At 45.4% G+C, this 21,852-nt stretch overlaps 1 protein-coding gene across 1 annotated transcript in view; it reads left to right on the top strand.

Annotated features, from left to right (window-relative positions):
* LOC144721203 (cadherin-related family member 3-like) overlaps nucleotides 1–21,852 on the top strand; it is a 48,452-nt gene that overhangs the window by 20,585 nt on the left and 6,015 nt on the right. The window contains exons 8-16 of the mRNA XM_078598632.1: nucleotides 5,358–5,529; nucleotides 6,979–7,138; nucleotides 8,016–8,121; nucleotides 10,402–10,500; nucleotides 10,847–11,067; nucleotides 16,485–16,656; nucleotides 17,057–17,292; nucleotides 18,205–18,401; nucleotides 21,123–21,139. Of these exons, the coding sequence (XP_078454758.1) occupies nucleotides 5,358–5,529; nucleotides 6,979–7,138; nucleotides 8,016–8,121; nucleotides 10,402–10,500; nucleotides 10,847–11,067; nucleotides 16,485–16,656; nucleotides 17,057–17,292; nucleotides 18,205–18,401; nucleotides 21,123–21,139 (1,380 nt within the window). The remainder of the gene's footprint in view (nucleotides 1–5,357; nucleotides 5,530–6,978; nucleotides 7,139–8,015; nucleotides 8,122–10,401; nucleotides 10,501–10,846; nucleotides 11,068–16,484; nucleotides 16,657–17,056; nucleotides 17,293–18,204; nucleotides 18,402–21,122; nucleotides 21,140–21,852) is intronic.

The raw sequence follows: 21,852 nt of genomic DNA, 5'->3' as shown, positions 1-21,852 counted from the left end.
GCGGGCGCACCGATCGTGGATGATTCCACTGCCTCTCAGGGTCGGGACTCGCTGCTCTCGTTGTCGCTCAGCGAATGGGGCCGCCTCCAGATGGCGGACAGCTCGCTGCTAGCATTGCGCCGTAAGGTTGGGGGTCCCGAGGGGGACCAGGAGCGTACCGGCTCCTATGTACTTGAGCAGGGCATGTTATTGAGATGGGACAGTTTGTCCCGGCGGAACGCACTCGTGGTGCCTTCCGCTGTGAGGGGGAGGGTTGTCTTGGCGGCACACGAACGCCTCTTGCACTTGGGAGTTAACAAGACGCTTGCCCTGCTTCAGCGTGACTATTACTGGCCGGGAATGGGAAGTGATGTGGTAAATATTCTGAAGGGGTGCGTTGAGTGCGCCAGGCGTAAACCACCGCCCGTGGCAGCTAATCCACCGCTGCAATCTATTCAGGTCTCGCGTACCAACGAGCTCGTTGCACTCGATATTTTGGGGCCCTTCCCAGTCACGCCGAGAGGGAATAAATATTTGTTAGTGGGGGTCGAATACTTTACCCGATGGCCTATGGCGTGGCCTCTCGCTAACCAGTCGGCAGCGGCTGTGACGGATGCCTTCGTCCAGGGCTATGTCCTGGACAAGGGGGCTCCCGAACGCCTGCTGACCGACCAAGGTAAAAAATTTTCGAGTAAATTGTTGCAAGAGGTGTGCGATCTGTTGGGTACCAAGAAGGTGCGCACCTCCCCGTACCACCCGCAGACAGACGGGATGGTGGAGAGACTCCACAAAACTTTGACTTCCATGCTGTGCCAGCAGGTGTGCGAGGCACATGTAGATTGGGACCTGCAGGTCCCGGGAGTCCTTGCCGCGTATAGAATGGCCCCCCATGCAGCTACGGGGTTTTCCCCATTCTATTTGATGTACGGTCGGGAAGCTGACCCGCCAATGGAAACGCAACTTGGCCTGTCCGCTCCACGAACTAATTCTAATTTGGCAGAACATATTAAGTTTAATATTCACAAGCTGACAGAGGCGAGGGAGGCCGCACGGCTTAATTCGCGGGCTCGCCAAATTGCTAATGAACGGTTGCGGGCACGGAAGGTGTCCATGCACGAATGGAAACCAGGTGACAGGGCCTGGCTGCATTGCCCTCAGGCACCCTTGGCTACGTCGCCTAAATTGTTGAGACCGTGGAGGGGACCCGTGGAGGTCGTGCGCGTTGCACGGCCCCAGTGCGTTCAGATAAAGTGGGGAAAGCGCCGTTGGTACGTTCACCCCTCCCGACTGAAACCGTTCTCGCCTCCATATGGCCTCCCCTTGTGTCGTGATGGCCGGGCGTGTGACGTGACCGGCGACCCAGAGGGGGAAATGTCTCTGCCTGATCCACACGTATTTTCGCCTGATCTGCTCCCAGGTGTCTCGGAACTGACAGCTGCCGATCACCGGCGGCCGGATCTCCGCGGCGGGGCCGGCCCTTTCAGGCCCGTTCCGCGCCGTCTGGAGCAGCCGGAACCGCCGGACGGTCGTCAGTGTCCCGCCCCATACGACGGACCAGCCAGACGGACTCGCGCCAGGTCGTGCTACTTTGCATGACCTGCCTCGTGAGGAGTCGGGGCAGTTGGAGCGCCTCGTCACTGCGTGTAGTCGCAGGGACGTGGGGCGCGTTCGTTTTTTGGAATTTGCTTGTATCGTGTTATTGTTGACTTTTCGTGTTCATTGTCAATCTGTACATAGTTATTCTTGTTGTTGTTGTTGTTGTTATGTTACGGGGCACACTGGGGGGGTTACGGGTTTTTTTTGTTGGTTGTCGTCTTATCGTTGCGGTTGGTTGTTGTTAGCAGCCGGGCCGGCTGCGAGCTATGTGGGAGGGGGTGATGTAGTGGTGATACGCGCTGGGTGTATACGTCGTGTGCCAGCGCGTATGTACGGGTGTGTGTGTGGTGACGCGCGCTGACGGGGAGGAGCAGGCGTCAGTGCGCGGGTGGGGGTAGTGCTGCTGATTGGCTGTGTGCCGGTGACGCGCTGAGAGGGAGTGATCGGGTGGCAGCGCGGTGTGATTGGTCGGGGAGTGGAAACACGCGCTGGGCGGAAACGGATCGTAGAGATAGCGCGTGGTGATTGGGTAACTGAGGAGCGGTGCCGGCGTTGAGGTCCGCATCCGCTCCGTCTCCCGGGAAGAAGAGATATATAAGGTGATGCACAGAGGAGTAGGGGGGCAGAAGTGGAACCATCTAAGAATGAAGACGAAGGTGCAGAGATAGAGCCCGGAGAGGAGAGTAAAGGAGAGTAATGGAGAGTAGAGGAGAGTAAGGTATAGGTGTGTAGCCGGAGAGAGAGAACGGTCTACACGAGCTGAGTAATGTATAGTGTGTAGCCAGAGAGAGAGAACGGTCTACACGAGCTGAGTAATGTATAGTGTGTAGCCAGAGAGAGAGAACGGTCTACACGAGCTGAGTAATGTATAGTGTGTAGCCAGAGAGAGAGAAAGGTCTACACGAGCCGAGTATGCATACGGTGTAGCCAGAGAGAGAGAAAGGTCTACACGAGCCGGGTATGCATACGGTGTAGCCAGAGAGAGATGCAAAGTCTACACGAGGCGAGTGGAGAGTGTAGCAGAGGCGCAGAGTCTACACGAGACGAGAGAAGAGTGTAGCCGAGGCGCGGAGTCTACATGAGGCACAGAGAGCCAGCAGCACAGAATCTAAGAGAGTCAAGAGAAGCGTAGGGCGGAGAGAAGAGGTCACGAGTTGTACCGTTGTATGGTGACCGCATTGTGAAGAAGAGAGGCCACGCGTTGTATCGTTACAAGTCAAGATTTAATAAAAGAAGTGTGTTCCCGTCAAGGAGTTTCCTGCCGTCATTTTCCAATACTTCATATGTATGTCGAACTTAGTGGCGTCGTAACGACATTATCAGCTCGGGCGGTGTGGCAATCGTTCAGGTGAGGCCCCAATATTTGTTTTGTCTCGCACGGTCGCACCTAGGCCATTATGCAGGGTGCTTCAAATACATTTGAACACTTCCGAGAATTTGTAACAATACCACAAGAAATGTGCCTCCGGGCTCTGGAGACCACCTAGAGAATATTCCAGACATGTGTTGACAATGATGGCGAACAAGTGGCGACTCTTTGACTTATTGAAGCTATTAGCAATTAGCATACCTTTGTTATCATGTTAAAGTGTATTATCCGTTCTTTTTTCCAGTGCAAATGATAGTCCCATACAAGTGTTAACGTTTTTTTAAGCACCCTGTATATTGAGGCTCCTCATGTCAAATCATAGCATTTCGCTCGCGGTCTCGAACATTATAATGCTGTAGAGGCGCTCCGTCTTCGGTCAAAATGCAGCCGCGACAGCTCTGCTTGTCTACCTGGTTACAGTCTGATGGCGACAATGTAGAAACAAATGCGCGAAGCGCAAATTTGTGGAAGCCAAACGTTACCACTCTGATTAACTTAAAATAAAACGTGGAACGTAAATAAAAAATATTTTCGTAAAAAAATAATTTAAACTGTCTTTTAAATAAGTTTTACTTCTTTGACACCGTTGTTCAAAATATATCTCGTGGTGGTTGTCAAGGGGGCCCTCCAACTCGTAGCTTTGGCCACCAGGGGTTGAGCCAAGCCCCCCTCCCAACTCCTTACACCGCTCCTGGTTGCATTTCTTTCGCACGTGACGTAGCCATAATGGGGGGTGGGGGGGGGGGATTTGCCGATACCAGGAACCACTCATTATCTCCATCAAATTATCACAGCTATAGAAGTGGAGGGTGCCACACTATCATCATTGCAAATCATTAACTGTTTCACTTTAACCCCGGTGAGGGCCCATTGAGATTCAATGAGTAACATGTATTGACTTTTTTTATTTCGACACATTTCGCATGTGTTTGTAACGATGGTTTAGTTAAGTTCATGTGTTCGTATACATTATTTGTGTTCATAATTTAGAGGGGCTTATATCGTTGTTGTAGCAGCCAGACGGAATTTTCAGCTCACCGGACCAGGCCTTCTCCCCACTCGTCCGACGAGCCGGGTTTCACTGTCTTCCTTCTCTATTTAACAATGACACCCCACTCGGATGCAATGTTTCTTGATGTGCTTTATGTTTACTGCTGTACGTTTAACCCAATTGATATTAATTCATTCTTAAAATATATTAACTATGACATCCCATGTCCACGTATCATTGCTTCGTGCGCTTTATTTAACCAAGTGCAATGCCATAGAGAGTGATTATTTAATGGGCTTTTATATAACATCCGAGAGTAAACGAGCTCAATTGTTTATTCCTGTCCTAGCTTAGTGCAATCTCTGTGCAGCAGTTCCTTCTAAATAGTTGTGACAATTTCTAGATATGTGTTGTTGTCAAGCTCTTGGCTCGTGAGAGCTGGGGGTGACTACATCCGTTTCCACTGATAAAAGACATTTCCATAGGTCTGTAAACGCCATTTATAACGGTAGTTAATAATCATCATCATTTACTTTCTGGGATCTTCTCTAGGAAGTGATACATCTTGCTGAACATGGTTGGCTGGCCTCTAAAATGTCCCTTGGTTTCCTCCAATCTTCGGGAACAATTGTATGCATGCGGTAGGAGGCTAATGGGTCTGTAATTGGATTAAATACACAAATGTATACACGTAAGTCAAGAGTGTATTTACATTTACGGAAAACAGTTATTATTGCAAACAATTCAAATATTCTGTAGGAACGAATCGGAGAACTTAAAAAAGGTTAGGATAAACGTGAGCTAAACAAGTCATGTAAAAGTTTGATAAACGATATAATATAATAAAATAAATTCAGAGGCAAATGAAAAACACAGCGGAATATATACATCTAGGGTAATAATTTAAGGTTTTTACGTATCAAGTGGAGATGTAACACGATTTTTGTTCCTGGGTAGTAAGTGCTATTTTCTAATTGCTTATGCCTCAAAAGTATAGAATTTTTTTATTATTCCCCACAAACTTTGCTTTTGTGACCAGGACTTTATGTGAAGGAATGACACTAATGCACACGTTTTCTCATTGAATATAGGTACATTTAAAAATATCACTGTCCTGGTCACAAAAGCAAAGTTTGTGGGGAATAATAGCCATTTTCTGTTCTTTTGAGGCATAAGCAATTAGGAAAAAACACTTACTACCCAGGATCAAAAAAAATGTTGTTACACAGTAATGATCAAACTGTGAATTATGCCGAATGTCAATCCACTGCATGTTGCATATTCACTGCTCACTGGTCCACTGTGACCTCAATTAACAATGATCTGATAATGATTGTCCCCTCACTATCAGATGACTGATCTACATCTCTTTCCCTTGGACATCTGCGTATTCCCTGTCCTGACATGAATGTCTGGCTACAGCAACAGGGGAAGTGATGCTGTCCAAGAGGATGAACCTGGAGGGCAACTGCCCACCTTCATTGCTGTTCACCATCAAAGTGTGTGACGATGGGAATAAGTGCGACATCTCAACGCTAACGGTCAAAGTGACCGACATCAACGACAACCCGCCTGTCTGCGTTGCCCCTTACTCGTACGCTCCACATGCACGGAACATTTAACCACTGGGACCACCGTGGATTATCAACAATCTATTTATAATATGGGTAGTATGTTTTGTAGATCCTTAGAGACAAACAAATTGTTTATATATATACAGATACCCGGTACAGCACTGGGTAAAACAATGTGAAGATAATTACCAGTACAGCCCACTTACACTCGCACACCCTTACTGCATTTAAGGATGCGACCACCATATTTCACTAACGAGTCCTGGTCCCAAGAATTAGTTCTGCAACTTTCAAGTGCATCATGGATGAATGGTTAAAACTACAGAGCAGGCTTTTGAAAAAAAACAATACTTGAATGCGTAGCTGCTTTATCTGTCCATTGTGTAAGGCGGCACACTTGAAATATAAGTATTTGTTAGTCACAGAGGTGCAATCTGTACATTTTTATAAATACAAAAATAGCAAATACAAAGATCCCCCGTCTATCATAAACATACTGTTGGGGCAAGTGCTGTTAGCGAGCACCTATGAAAGCCGGCACAGCACACGAGGGGTGGGTGGCCAATACCACGCCCGCCCCGCCTTTGTCTCCCCAGTAGTGATGTTTTCACACCGCATCAGGTACTCATTTGAGGCTGAGTCGACCTAGGGGAGGCCCAGGACCGGTTCAAATAATCGTCACTGGTGTTGGCCATGAGCGGGAATCGAACTTGGGCCGCTGGGTTTGTAACGTTACACACATGCAATCAATAACCTCACTACTGAAACCAATTTCCCAGTAAACACGTATTTCAAAGTACAGCATCAGCAGATAGAATACTCTATGGGTAATTCCTGAGAAGCAGCGTATACGTGGTGACTAAGTGAGCATGTCTGCCTGAGCAGCACAATGTCTTCGGCCTCATGAAAGAGATACCATCTAGTTTAGAATAAGAAACGCTTTAGCGAAGACACACCAGAAGCAGTGTTGATCTGGACTTTTGAGGCTCTGCTCATTGAAGGAGTTCCCAAGTGGACAAGTCTCGACTGAGTACACGGTGATTTTAAGTCTCTAGGTGCACGAGGAGCCAACCCATGAGTAATCAATATAACAATTTATGCACACATTTCTTCGTGCTCGAGGCTGGAAAACATTATGTTGACACACTGTTTTGCAGTTTTTGTAAACAAAAAAGAACCAAATATCATTGCAAAAAGAAAATCAGAATTTTGAATTTGTTTACATTTGCTTGATCAATGCCACCAAGTTTGTTATGTGCTCAATAGTTAACAATACGCCCTTTCCAGCCTCTATATGGGCATCACACACGTACCTACAATGCAAGCAAATACATGCATACATGCTTGTTGAAAATGTGATAACAAAAACACTCTGGCAAAACCCTCTTGTGACCGGAGGTACTGTTTTTTACAATCGACTTTGTCATTGATTATGTATTTTCCACAAAACCTTATCATTGTTCCTGCAGGATAGATATTAATGAAAATCAAGCTCCAATCAGCGTGTTGACAAATGTCATTTGCACAGACATTGACTTTACTGCGGTTAACCAAGCCTTCAGCTTTTCAATGACCAACGTAGGCTCTGCTGCCAGCAACCTCGCGATTAATGCAACTGGCGCGATTGAGGTCAGAACCGCACACTCACTCGACGAGGCGTATGATTGTGGTGATCTCACGTAACGATCCACCTAGATTCCTAATGGCTGAGATGCAATTAATTGCTATGTATAACACCATTATATAAAATGCACAGGTTGTTAATTATATATATTTTTTAATCCCATTATTTGTTCTATAATGGCTCTACTATATCCTGACTTCAATACTAAAATAAATAAAAATTGATCCATTTACAATTAGATAAATAGGCAGGACATTTATCACATAGCAATATATGATTCCCTAGTTTCATAGAACAATATTAACAATTTCAATCACACCTATATTACAGTTGTCAATTCAAAGGCAAATGTTTTGCAAACTAATATGCACCCCATCGAAGCAACTTATACCGATGGAGCACAATATTTTAAAATGTTATCCTGATAAATTGAACTACACCTCACGTCCGTGCTCTCGTACAGGGTCTACAGAAAGAGACACATATTTCCTAATATAATACACATACAGTCGCCGGGTTAGTAGCGTAGAGCGCTAACCACGATGCTATTGCTCCCCTGAACACGGTCCTCTAAACCACACTCATGCAGGGCCGGGATGCACAGAGTGGTCAATCCCTCTTTTCCACTATACAAACCGAGCTGCGCCGGGGGCACACTGGGGATAACCACTTGACAGAGGTTCTGGAGGGGTTCATTTATGCAGAGTTGGGTCGTGATGCGTTGACCCAGGTCTTGGAACGATTTCTCAATGGTCTCTTGCTTGGTTATAAAGTTTACGTATTTCCAGATCTCAGCTGCGTGCAACAACCTAATTCTGTCTGTAAACGAATGTAACACGCGGTTTGCACATAGCATCCACATTAATTTTTTACTTTTCACAGCTGAGAACAGGTACCTTTGATTATGAGAACCTGGTGAATCTGTTCAATGGCTACACTTACTTGCTGACTGTGGTGGCCACAAACACAGCAACCCCCTTTCTCAGCGGTGAGTAATATCGCAGGTTTGCCGCAGCATCGCTCCCCCCCTTGCTACCGCTCGACGTCGCTCAGCAGGGGGCCGTTAAGTGCACGGAGCCCCCTGCAGGGCTACCGACGTACTGGGTGGGAACTGTGGGATGGGGAAGGTGAACTTAACGCGTCGGTGACAGACAGGTGGACCTACTTAACTACCGGTGCATTGTCATTGGCAGGTTCCGTTGCCAAACCTTGGTCACATTATCTGTGAATGTCTTGCCCAAGCTTGATAAATCGTACTTATGTATTAAATTTCGATTTAAAGCTTTCGTGACTGCAGGGATTCATCTTCTTGGTTCTTTCGGTAAAGTCACGTAGAAGGGAAGTAATAAAATAATAAAAATAAAACATAATAAAATAATTCTCACGACGTTTCGGCCACAACACAAACAGCCGTCCTCAGGTGAAGACCAGTTCTGTCGAGGCGACAGCGTCTAAATGAAACACCACCACGCTTGGAGCGTCTATTTAAGCTGGGTTGGAAGGGGGGGGAAATGCGCCTTGACGAAATAATCTGCATATCAAGAGGAATTTAGCATATTTATGGGAAATGCAGGAATGCGAATAGTGTTAATTTGTGAAATGCGTAGGAGGTGGGCGGGGGGTTTTCAAAGTCATAGTATGCCTATGCATTATGCAGGATTAGCAGCATCAAAGGGAGGGGGTAGGGGTAGCATTAATAAAGGCAAGGAATGTTAATAGTATGTAGCTGCAGTAACTAAACAACATAATGCATAGGCATAATATGACTTTGAAAACCCCCCGCCCACCTCCTACGCATTTCACAAATTAGCACTATTCGCATTCCTGCATTTCCCATAAATATGCTAAATTCCTCTTGATATGCAGATTATTTTGTCAAGGCGCATTTTCCCCCCCTTCCAACCCAGCTTAAATAGACGCTCCAAGCGTGGTGGTGTTTCATTTAGACGCTGTCGCCTCGACAGAACTGGTCTTCACCTGAGGACGGCTGCTTGTGTTGTGGCCGAAACGTCGTGAGAATTATTTTATTATGTTTTATTTTTATTATTTTATTACTTCCCTTCTACGTGACTTTACCGAAAGAACCAAGAAGATACTTACGTATTGTTTATTCATATATAGTGACTTAACCATTTTCTCTATTTTGCACTCGTGTCATTTTTTTGTATTGTTTGTCGTTATAACTTGCTGACTCTCCCATAGTGGACATATGTCAAAAAGACTCTCCCATACTGAACATCTGTGAAAAAGAGCTTCATAGCTCATCGAATCCCTCCTGCAGTTTAAATAAAGATTTTGATTATGATTCTGACATGTTATTGAATTTGTAGTGAGCACGGGTAACCAACAGACCTGTGAAAATGATTTGGCCCAGTAATTGTAAATACATGAGGCTTTTCCATCCAAGCATTCTATAGCAGACAGAATTTTATTCCTGTACGGATACTTCATTTGTGTTGGAGTGGTCGCAAAAGTTCCCTTTGCCATGAACCTGCTTCCCGAGTTTGCTTCCCGGACATGGCTACAATCAGTAACAAGTGGATTTCTGAACTGGTTTCAGGCCCTCTTTAGCCACCTGCAATACCCAGTGCGGTGGAGTATGGTCAAACAACTACAATGTCCGATAAGGCATGGGCAATTCTTCACCCAAAGGTGTATTTCTTTTAAATCGCATTTGCCGACCACAGGCCCAAAATGCTATAATCCTTACGAGAAATGCCCTATTTACAAGTGTAATGACGACTTGACACACTTCTCTTGAGATAGCACTTTATTGAAGACACGTTCACTTACTACAGTGATTTTGGCTGTAACGGTTCCACCTGAAGACGGAAGCTTGTGTTGCCTCCGAAACGTCATGATTTCATTTAGTTGTTTTTCATTTATTTACTTTTTACCTATGTGACTTTACCGAAAAAACCAAAGAGTATGTACCATATAGTCCCAGAGAAATAAGGGACAATTTCATTTATGGACTAAATGTATGCAATTAGTCTTAACAAAATCCAAAACTAATTATTGTTAACTATGTAGGATGTTGTCGATCATAAACTGCATAGGTGTGTTAATGTGACAATGTAGATACTGAATCCTAATTACCGAACCAGGTACTAACAATAATTTAAAATATACAACAAACATTTCTCCTGTACTTTGTTACATTAGTAAACATTTTCACGTAGTGAAACAATTGTCGTTGTTTCACTGATAAAACACTGGATGTTGAGTTGCTGAAAATAAATTGACAGTGTTGTTGTGTCTGCCACAGCTACGGTCACAGTGTACCTGCGCATCATCCCCGTGAATGAGTTCACTCCACAGTTTAGTAACGCTACGTACCAATTTGTTATCGCCGAAACCGCATCTGGTGAGTATTCCCTGGATCACTGCGCGATGCATCACTGTGTTTTGAACAGTTACGAGACAAGCACTGGAAATATTTATTACAAATCGAGAAATTATTCGGCTGTAAAATGTTCATAAAGCAGCAGTTCCCTTTCATGAAAGGTAAGAGGAACATTCGAACAACTAATTCCCTCAACTCCTCTGCAGAGATGGAATGGTAAAATCAGCTCATTCGCAGGTGCTAAATGGATTGTTTATATCGTACGATCGTGAGAGATGGTGATGGCTTGGGAAGGCCTTGATCCAAAAGTGCATTGATATTACAGCTGATAATGATGACTACACTGCCTATATTTGTCATCAATCAGCCGGAGCGATCCTGGGGAAGGTGCAGGCCACCGACCAAGACTTCCTTCTCAACGACATAACGTACCGACTGCGGGGACCCGGTGTAGGCCGCTTCCTCATAGAACCGACGGGTAACATTAAAGCCATAACCAAACTGGACTATGAGCTCGTTCAGCGCTATGAGCTGGTGGCGGAGGCAGTGGATGGGGACCCGTTTTTTCCCAAGACAGCCACAGTCACGGTGAGCACAAATCCACCGCCACACCGTCCACAGGGCGCGTGTTCACCACACGCACACAAAACCCACGTTGAGATTCCCCAGGCCAAGCTCCTTGGACAATGTGACCTGTAAAGGCCTCACCAGGTACGCCTATGCCTTGGCTTTTCCGAATGAGCATTCTTTCTACCGACTGATCTGGTGTCTGTCTCCCATTGGTATAGTCACTTGATAGTGCAATGGTGTACACTTTCAATGTACATCGCTTTTTACAATTTAATATATATTCATTGTATAAATGTTGCCACAACTAAAGACAGTATGACGATGTTTACTTTGATTTGAATATTTGCGTTGCAAGACATTTTGATAAATCTGATGATGTCTAAAGGTGAGTTAATTTTTGTGAATGAAAACACGGTGGAGAAACGATGCTTGTGGTCATGAAAGTGAACCAGGATCATTACGATTATTTGATGACAATGAATTATATCAGAGCACATTTAAAATGCATTATCGGGCTTTTCAAGATGGGTTCACTGGCATTAATTCCAGCAAGCATGACTGCTGATGATACACTGTACATCGAAACTGGTCTTAGAGTTTTCTTGTAGTTGAATCAATGCTGCTGAAATTATGCACTTCCAGTTTGTCATGGGGCTGATAGGATGTGTAGAAACATATTCTATTTAGGTAGAGGGGACAGATATGTGAAGGAGACGTTTTGTGTGATGATCTATCTTGTCTAAACTTTATCAATGAGTGATTCACAGCCGAGTATTAATATATTCATGTCGGTTCTAGGCGTTGTTTGACCATATTTCACCATGACGGTTGTCATGCGCTGGCTTAGTCGTAGCTTGTATGTGAGGGTGTCTTCTGGGATCCCTCGTAGTCGAGTATGATTTCCCTCCAGGTGTCACGTGTCCGTGTTGTGAAGGGGGACTGGCTGGCTATGGGTCCGGAGATGGCTGAGTAGGCTAATCCGTGAACTACAGATCTTGGCACAGTGGGGGCAGAGATGATCCATCCTGGAGCTCCCACTCGTTGTCTCTGGTGTATGTGCTTTGTGGCGTGCTCTTTTCCTGGTGATCAACTCTCTTTGTTTGGCCTCAAAGTTCTGAGTTCCATTGTTTATTTTGGCCCTCCATGATGGTCTATCAAGAGCATAGATTTCCCAGTTGTTTGGCTCTATGTGGCTTCACTTGAGGTGCGTTTTAAGGTTGTCATGAAAATGCTTCCTTTGCCCTCCAGGGGCTGGTGATCCATCCCTGAGCTGGGAATAGAAGATTTGCTTAGGAAGCCTCGAGTCATTCATCCTCACAAGGTGACCTGTCCATCTGAGTTGATACTTCATGATGATGGCCTCTATGTTGGATGAATTGGATAGCTCCAGGACACTGATATTAGTTTGTCTTTCTTCCCAGGTGAAGTTTATTATTTTCCTGAGACAGCATGGCTGAAACATTTCGAGAGATTTTACGTGTTTACGATAGGTGGTCCAGGTTTCTGCACCATATAAGAGGGTTGGAATGATCACAGCATTATACACAGCCACTTTGATCTTGGTGGTAATGTCGTGGTCTTCAAAGACCCTGTTCTTAAGTTTGCCAAAGGCAAACTTTGCCAAAGGCAAACTTAAGAACAGAAGAACCAAAGAGTGTAACCTCCACTTAGCGCGGTCAGTTGGCCTTCATCTGCGAGATTGGTTTCGCTGAGGGCAGCAATATGGATATTAAATCGTCTCAGCCCGTGCCACAAGAGCTCTGGACGTTGCATGTTTGGGTTGTCTGTGAGGGTCCTGACATTCCAGGGTCCAATGTTTAGGTTACATTTCTTTTTGTTTCGACCGCAATTATTGATACTCCCTCTGGTTTCGGTAAGTAGGACAGGATGTTGCTAGGTAGGCTATGTTTAGAGCACCTTTTCTAGCCCCCTCCCCATTTGTGGTGAGCAGAGTGGATCCTTGTGGGCTGCTCAGTCACAGCTACAGCTGCCAGTATGCACTCCTGCCTATTCCAAGTGCATGACGACCTTCTAATAGCTGCCGCCTTGGTGCTGGGTTCTGACTATGAGCTTCCAGCTGCATAGGCCTGCCCCACTCGCCACTTGCCGATCACCCAAGGGCTTTGGGTATGTAGTGTGGTGGTGTGATGGCACAGTTTCCCTGGAAGGTAACAGTGCGTTAATTAATTTACGTGCAGTGTCTGTTGCACACCAGCTACCGCACGGGGCTTAACCAGGAACCAAGCCTGGGTCCAATGGCAAGGTAGAAAACCAAGACGATTAGAAGGCATGTCCTCGAGCACTAGACATCCAGTGGCTCCTCCACCATATGCCATTGGCCATCTGGACCGTATCTCATCCGCCCCATTGAGGTGGGCCGTTGGCCACTTGGTATCGACTCGGGACATTATTAGGGTTTACTAACTTAGCCTAAGTGGCTAACCAGAGCCCCATTAGCCAGGGCGTTTCCAGGTAAGCCCAGACAGGCCTTCATGGTTACCGAAGCGGCCCATGTGGTCGAACCACCCCCCATACTTCGCCCTATCTGGCAATCCTGTACTTTCCCTGTTACCACCTCCCACAACGTGGACGAGGGGTTGTTTTTTGGGAGTTCTTGTGGAGGTGTAGCACATGAAGAGTGACTGCCCCGATCAAAAGAACAACCACTTTGAGAGTTAAGGGCAAACCTGCATTTGAACTATTTACCACTACTATATATTTTTTTATTTTACCAGGTAAGGCCCACTGAGCTATTTACCTCTTTTTCAGAAGCGACCTGACCACAAATGATAGCTCAACAAAGTGGTTTATCACTTGAACATTCATAGCAGCCAAATAAACACATGTTGATTTTAAACATCGAGGGAAAAACCGGAGGACCCAGAAAAAAATCCACATGACCACAGGGAGAACATGCAAACTCCAAATATACAGGAGTCAGGGTTGGGATTGAATTCACGACCCTATGTATAGCAGGCGAGGTAGTTAACATCTATCCACCGTGACATCCTTAGCGGGCATGAGCCCACTTTAGGGCAGAAGGCAAAGGAACACGAAGACACATTTACAGAATATTACAGCCCTGTAACACACAACACTCCTGTCATCTCTCAAGATAAAACAGCAATCTCGACTCCAGTCAACTTCTGAGGCGACACCAGTGCGCCAGGTTTTTTCCACTGTCCGAGGTCTGGATTTGGGTCTCCCCTTTGCGGTGGCATTGCAGCAACCGGTCCCCTCGCCTGCAGACGGCCATGCACGCGGCCGGGCACAGCGCACAGCTTTTAGGTCACAGCAGGGTTCTTCATTCCAAGACCCGCGGACCACTGGCGGCCCCTTGGTGGCCTTTAGTGCGGCCCCCGACAATACTCAAACAGTGACAACAACCCCCCATCATCATCGTGCTGTCAAACTCCCAATGGTTTCAAATGTGTGGCGGCGCCCACTTAGGATTCTTATCGGCAAAAGTGTGCCCCCTCTGAAAATTAGTGAAAAACACTGGGTTACACAATCAGCCAGCATAGGAATTTCACTCTTCATGGCTATATCTTTTCTAAAGCTCATGTTTTGGTTTACTTAGTTTAACCCCTCACTTTATACATAATAACAAATATCTTCATATAGTTACTGCTTGTTGCTTTGCCCTATAGATAACAGTGCTGTAACCTTGCTAGTTTCAGTACTTTACATGCAGTACTCACAGTAGCTCCACAAGCCGTGCAATAGTTTTTCCTTGTCACATTATTGTACTACTGGTCTCTTTACAGTACATGTACGCAGATGCCTCAGAACCTACACATGTTAGAAACTTAAAGAGGAAATCTTTATACACAGGTGTAGAGTACGTACTCACCTCTTATGAAGTCCCCAATGAGCAGCACTCACCAAACCACCAGCAAAGCAGAGGGAGAAGCAACGGCAACAGCCATCCATGTTGCATGGTTGCCTACAGCAGTGGTTCTTAACCGGGGAGCACGCGGACCCCTGGGGGTTACATGTGGCAATGTCCCAGGGGGTATGTAAGGTGGTTTATAAACGTGTGAAATTGTATCATACACTAGAGCCATTGGTGAATAATCACATATGAATCTGCTAATATAAAATTATGATAAAATGTCAATCCACATGCTAACCTAGAACGATATGAAAGACTTTTCTAACTTCATTGATCGTAAACAATGTGGTTTCCAAGAGTAACCAGTGAGCGTGTACAAATTAGGTCCTGCATGCAGAGCATCCATTGAATGTATTTTTTATTCACTTTCACTGACTAGCTCGTTAGGATATACCTCACAAAAAGGAGAAGTGGTTAAACTATTGATGTTCATTATTCATACATTTATTTCTCAGAACCACGTTGGGTCAGGCAAGGGGGGTACTCGGTTGAAACAAAATTCAACAAGGGGTTACACAGTAGCCCAAAAATAAAGTTGAGAATTACCGAGCTACATCGTCTCTTAAACACCACAGTGGGCATAGCCAACCTGTCCAACCTGATCTAGATTCAGCATTCACAAATAAATAACTTTTCACTTAATCTCTGGAGGCCCTCCAGCTGGCGGAGGCCCCTGGGCTGCAGCCCCTAAAGCCCATGCCTTAATCCGGCCCTGGTGACAGTGGTCAGTGCTGGTTGGTGAAGGGGGGAACAGGACCCGTTCAGATATTCCTCGCCACTGATGTTTGCCAGCAATCGAACCCAGTCGACCAAGTTCGTAGTATGGTGTGAACCGCTGTGCCAATGCACTACTAGTCAATGAAAATGACACAAACTGTAATTGTTAAATGCCTAGTTAATGTGGCTGTGAATGAGTAAGAGCGACACAGCAAGGACGTGTGGTGTTAATATAGAGGTTGGCGAGATGTTAACTGCCCCACCTGGTGTACAGGAGGTCGTGGGTTCCATGACAACCCTGACACATGTACCGTATATTTGAAGATTGCATCTTCTTCCCGTGGTCCCGTGGCATTTTTTCTGGGTCCTCCGGTTTTCCCTCCACATTTAGAATCAACGTGCATTTAGAGGATTTGGCTGCTATACATTTCCACATGATAAGCCACGTTGTTTAACTATCATTTGTAGCCAGACCTCTTCTGAAAAATAACTATATAGCTCAGTGGGCCTTACCTTGTAAAATAAATAAAAGATAGTTAATTAGTAGTAAGGTGTGCGCACTTCATTGGTTGACGTTCGAAGAGGACTGCGACACACAAAGGGATTGGCGCTGCTCCCCCCGTAGGCGCCCCCCCCGCCCCCCCCCCGCCCCCCCGTGATCCGTGGCTCAAACAAATCACTCAACAGGCCGGTGTATTACAGCAAGGGCAGTTGATACGAATGCCGTCGCAAGGGGTCACACGTTTGGCACAACGGTCCTTCGCTGACTACGCGTGATGAATAGTAGCAATGTGTGCGTGCCCTGGCCGTCTGGTGTTTACAGGTGACCGTGATCGTGGTGGAAGAGAATGACGAGCCCCCGGTCTGCAATCCCCTCTTGGCTCGATTGACCCTCACGGACGCGATGACTGTAGGAACCAACATCCAAGGCTTCGCTCTGACTTGCACTGACGCCGACTCTGCTGCGGACGAGCTGCGATACGACATATCGAGCGGTGAGGGGCCTAGTCAACATTAGCTGTGTTTTTTGATAGCGGTAAAGTCGTTCGTAGCCATAAAATTGGAAAAGTTACTCAAAACAACATTTATCAGGTAAAGTTACTCCCCAACACAAACCATTAAGTTTCAAAGTAAAGTATGAACATAGTCATGAGATTCAATATTAGCCAACCAAGTTGTAACACATTGGTGTAAATTATGCAGGTACATAGAATGCAAAGATTATAACAAATAACTTTTTAACAGTACCTGAGACTCGCCATCATTAAACAACTAAGATGTGTGCATGGGAAATCAGCTACGTGGCATTCTGTCTAGCGGTTTGTGATGTTGAACTCCACGAGCTGCACCGACCCCGAAATGCGCTAACCCCGCTGTGCGCGCGCGCGTCCGCAGGTAACATCAACAACCACTTTGGCTTTTCACCGACGCGCGGCTCCAATTCTCCACGGCTGCTGCTCATGCGCTCGTTCGATTACAAGGGGCAGGTGGACACGGTGCAGAACTTCCGGCTGGAGGTGCACGTCATCGACGACAACAAGCGCAACGTGTCGGCCCAGACCGGCACGGCCATCATCCTCGTCACCGTCGTCAGGACCGGCACCACTGCCAGACCCCTCACGGCGCTGTCCGTGAGTGGCGTGTGCGCAGCCGTGTGTCGTGTCACTGGAACCGTAACCGGAGGAAGGATTTCATGAATCACGTCTTGTCCCCAACACCTTGCAGTCTGAAAGGCAGAGGGAAACATTTCATGGGCTCAAAGCCCCCGTATTGTTTGTGGATGTAAATGTGTGGTTTTGTGGCCTCTATTCCGTCGATATAAGTTATTAAAGGTGTTTAATTGCACCTATTTTTAAACAGTTCAACCTTGCTCGTGCGTCACATTGGGATTTAATAAATTACACGAATATAAGGCAACATGTCAACTCGGTACCATAATAAAGTGGTCGGGTAAGTAAGGAGTCCAATAATGCCAATTAGATCATTGAGTCAGCAACACTCTAGTAGCTGCCCCGTGATTAGACCAAGTTATTAAGTGTCATGGGTTTCATGGTTTCTGCCTCGTCACCAGTAACTGCGCACAAAAACCCTTAACAAAAATGAGCTTTCAACGTAAGTCACGCTCTCCGAGCTTTGTATAAACATTCTTAATGTATCATCACAAAAATAATGACACGAGCGCCATCGAGCCTGGGGTAAAAGAGGCCGATGGACATAGGTCCAGACCCATCTCTGAGTTGGCGTCGTCTGGGCTGCTCCGTGGTGTCATGCGAGGCTCTGCTGCGGGGACTTTCACAAGGACGATCCCTCGCCTCATGACGTGACTCAGCAGCACAACACAGTTAGCAAGACAACGAATACACGAACTATGTTTCAAAGTGAAATTGAGGACCAGTTACCGACCACAAAAAAACACCTTCCGTGGGAGTGGGGGGGGTTTGCATTGTGAAATGACACGAAGCGCGAACTGCACATCGAGCATTTAATACAGCTCGCCACACACGCCTGCAAATCTCACCGTGCTCTGCTGTGGTCCGTGGCAGGACAAGCCCGGTGTGGTGTTGAGGAGGACCTCTGTAAACACCTACGACTGGAGCGAGTGGTACGTGCCGTTCCTGATCACACTGGGCTCCTTGTTGCTGGCTGGCCTCCTCGCTTTCCTGCTCTACCGCCTGTTTAAGTCCAAGGCCTTCCGAAGCTGCCTACGATCGTGCTGCAGCTCTCGGAATAAACCCGCCAGGTGAGCAGCGCCGCTCGCACCGCAGGCAGATTACCGGCAAGAATCATACCATCTGTAAACACGCTCATTGTGGCCTCAACCCAAGATAACATTGGGACAGTCACGAACCATCTTGGCACTCGTTTGTATGTATGTATGTTGAACTTATTTCGCACCACACGTAGCCAACCGTGCTAATCGGAGCATCTTGTCTAATGTCACGTTTCTAGTCACACCTCCACCAAGTTATTCTTATCAAATGATTTGTAAAAGGTGAGGAGCAACACCGTTTATTACTTTGAAAAAATAAGCATAGATTTAACCCTTTCTGGCGATAAAACAGGTGTTAAGATATTCAAATACTAAATAGAAACCTTTTCCAAGGAATCAAGTTCGCATTAAAAAGTTAGCATTTTTCAAGTTCGCATTTTTTTACAGTTTATAACTGTACGGGTATGAATCTAATATTGTGAAATCTACTCAGATGAGTGTCCACTTATTGGCAGACAATGCGGTGGAAAAGGGAGGCATTTCTCACTCGTGCTGTGTTCCATCTCATTACCCATCTGCATTGTGAAGCGCGTAACGTGCACACATATGTGATGTGTATACCTACTAGGCCTGCAATCATTTGTCCCATTGCGATTTCATGAATTCGCTTTTTTTATGAATTGACGATCATTGGACACCTCTAGTGGCTGCAGGGGTCACATTAACCAATTACCTACAACATATATACGAATAGAAATATCGATTTGCGCATGTAGCATAAGCACAATACATTTTAAATAGTAAAGTGTTTGCATCATCGTTTTCTGATATAGAGTATACTGGAGCGATCCGCAAGGCAGGTCAGAATTAAGTTGTGTTTAAGTCTTGACGTTTGGGTGCATGTCAGGTCATGTTCATCACGTCATGTCCGACCCGCACCCATACGGAAAGCTGTCAAAACACCTAAGGGTGTGTGGGTCGCCTGCGAGTACCCGACCTGATGCAGGACCCTACAGTGTACCACAGAGAGGTGGCCAGATGGCACGGAATTCAAAAACAGCCGAGCTGACACAGCTCAGATCCTGGGTCGGAATCCTGGCAGATAGCCGCCTTAGCTTAAAATTTGGTTCTCAAATGTATGGAGATAATAGTCGCAGCCCAAATAATGCCTGCACATAGCACCACAATATGATAGTTGATTATTTGCATAATTTAGCTAAATTCCAGGTGAAAATGGAAAACACTGTTTTGGTTTGTCATGCGATGAACACCACTTTGTAGCAGGCCGGGTGGGAGAGTGCTGCCCCCTAATGTTTGGACCAGTGGTCACGTGAAGGGATATCAGAGGTAGCTCTGTGATATCCGCTTCCATGGGCAGTTATTTGGCAAGGGAGTGAGGATGTTAAACTGTGCTTCATTTCATGACATTCCATAACATGTAATAAATAGGACAATTAGGAAAATCTTGTTGTTCAAGATAAAACTCAAATATTAGAAATATATAGCCTGCTAAATTTCGATTTAAAGCTTTCGTGACTGCAGGGATTCATCTTCTTGGTTCTTTCGGTAAAGTCACGTAGAAGGGAAGTAATAAAATAATAAAAATATAACATAATAAAATAATTCTCACGACGTTTCGGCCACAACGCAAGCAGCCGTCCTCAGGTGAACTGTATTGAGGAACTAATATTCGATTGGTAAAACCTACGAAATGTAACTAGCAGACTATATCTTGTTGGTTCTTTAGGTAAAGTCACGTAGAAAGGAAGTAATAAAATAATAAAAATAAAACATAATAAAATAATTCTCACGACGTTTTGGCCACAACGCAAGCAGCCATCCTCAGGTGAAAACCAGGTCTGTCGCCTCGACAGACCTGGTTTTCACCTGATTTTATTACTTCCCTTCTACGTGACTTTACCGAAAGAACCAAGAAGATATAGCCTGCTACTTACATTTCGTAGGCTTTACCAATCGAATATTGGTTCCTCAATACAGTGGTAATGATGATGATGATATGAACATTAAAGGTACATAGCTGTGTATAATTATATCTGATACCACCCGATTCCATCAGACCTGAATTGGGGGGGGGGGACAATCAGTTGCCATCAATTTGACGCAAAAGTTGATTAGATCAGCTGATCAGGATTTTGTTCTAATTACTGTGTACTTACATAATAAGAATGTGTAATTTAAAGCCCTTTATCAATCTGGATATAAAAGTCTTCCCACGACGTCATGGACGTTGTTGATTATTTTGCTGCTATAAATTTCCACGTGATACGCCACTTTGTTAAGCTATCATTTGTGGCCAGTTCGCTTCTGAAAAGTAAGTTAATAGCTCAATGGGCTTTACCTGATGAGAAAATAAATGTTTAAATTGTATATATTGTTTTAAGTGATTTGCTTACTTTTCCTATACCTGCACTCCGATCGTGTTTTTGTATTGTTTGTTGTTGTAACATTCTTACCCTCACCTATACTGGACATCAGTGAAAAAGAGCTTCATAGCTCATCGGATTCCTCCAGTATAAATAATTCGGACAATACTTATCCACGCTGGTCTGTGTGTGTTGATGAAGTGGGGACCAGGACTGGTTCAAATGTCACTCACCACTGATGTTAGAGCCATGACCAGAAATCCAAATCGGGTTGCCGAGTTCATTCCGCAGTGTTCATTGTTCTCTGTGCCACCGCTGCGCCTGCCTTTGTCAAAATGATGAGTTTTTCATTTTTGTGCTTTCACAGATTGCCACCAGTCAAAGGTAAACGCGAATATTTTGCCGTGTCTTTACTCTCTTACCTCTGTAATGCGTTACTTGTAATCCACGAATTGATTTAGAGGATAAGCATTCTTGTTTATTTCCTGACCACGTTTCTTTTATGACACACGATGTGAAATATTCAAACGAACACATTCTTATGATGTTGATGCTATCAATATCTTGTGCACAACAAATATAATGTATCTGCTGTCATGAGGCTTGGAAGATCAACTGTAGTGTGTGTTTTTACCCATTCATCTGAGTGTTTTTCCATGATTATACAGTCGAGTATATACAGTGAATCTCCTCTTATCTGTGTTGATACGGGGTCTCGGTGGAAAGATCGTTATCCACAATAATCCACACATTTTCTAATTTCATCCACATTAATTGGCTCAGGTAAACATGGCCAACAGGGCAAAGTTGCCACAACTTCTGGGTTACGAGTTCCTCTCATCCACTCGTAAGTGTGCAGAACAGGATGAACGAAGTACATCTGAGAAACCCTTCCTGGTCGCTTCAATTCGGGTCAAACTGTCAGATAAACACGCATCATCGGATTCATTTCCTGTAACCTACAGATTTTTCGTCTCATCCGCAGAAAAGTACGACTAAGAGGGCACATATGCCTGATTTCTAGGTTATTCTTTTAATCCGTGCGTGGGCATGGACAAGCTTAGCATGTGTTGATGTACGATTACTATTATTGTTTT

Source organism: Lampetra planeri, chromosome 11 (assembly GCF_965212315.1).
Source record: "Lampetra planeri chromosome 11, kcLamPlan1.2.h2, whole genome shotgun sequence".
Lineage (NCBI taxonomy): Eukaryota > Metazoa > Chordata > Hyperoartia > Petromyzontiformes > Petromyzontidae > Lampetra > Lampetra planeri.
This window is presented reverse-complemented; position numbering and strand designations above follow the sequence as displayed.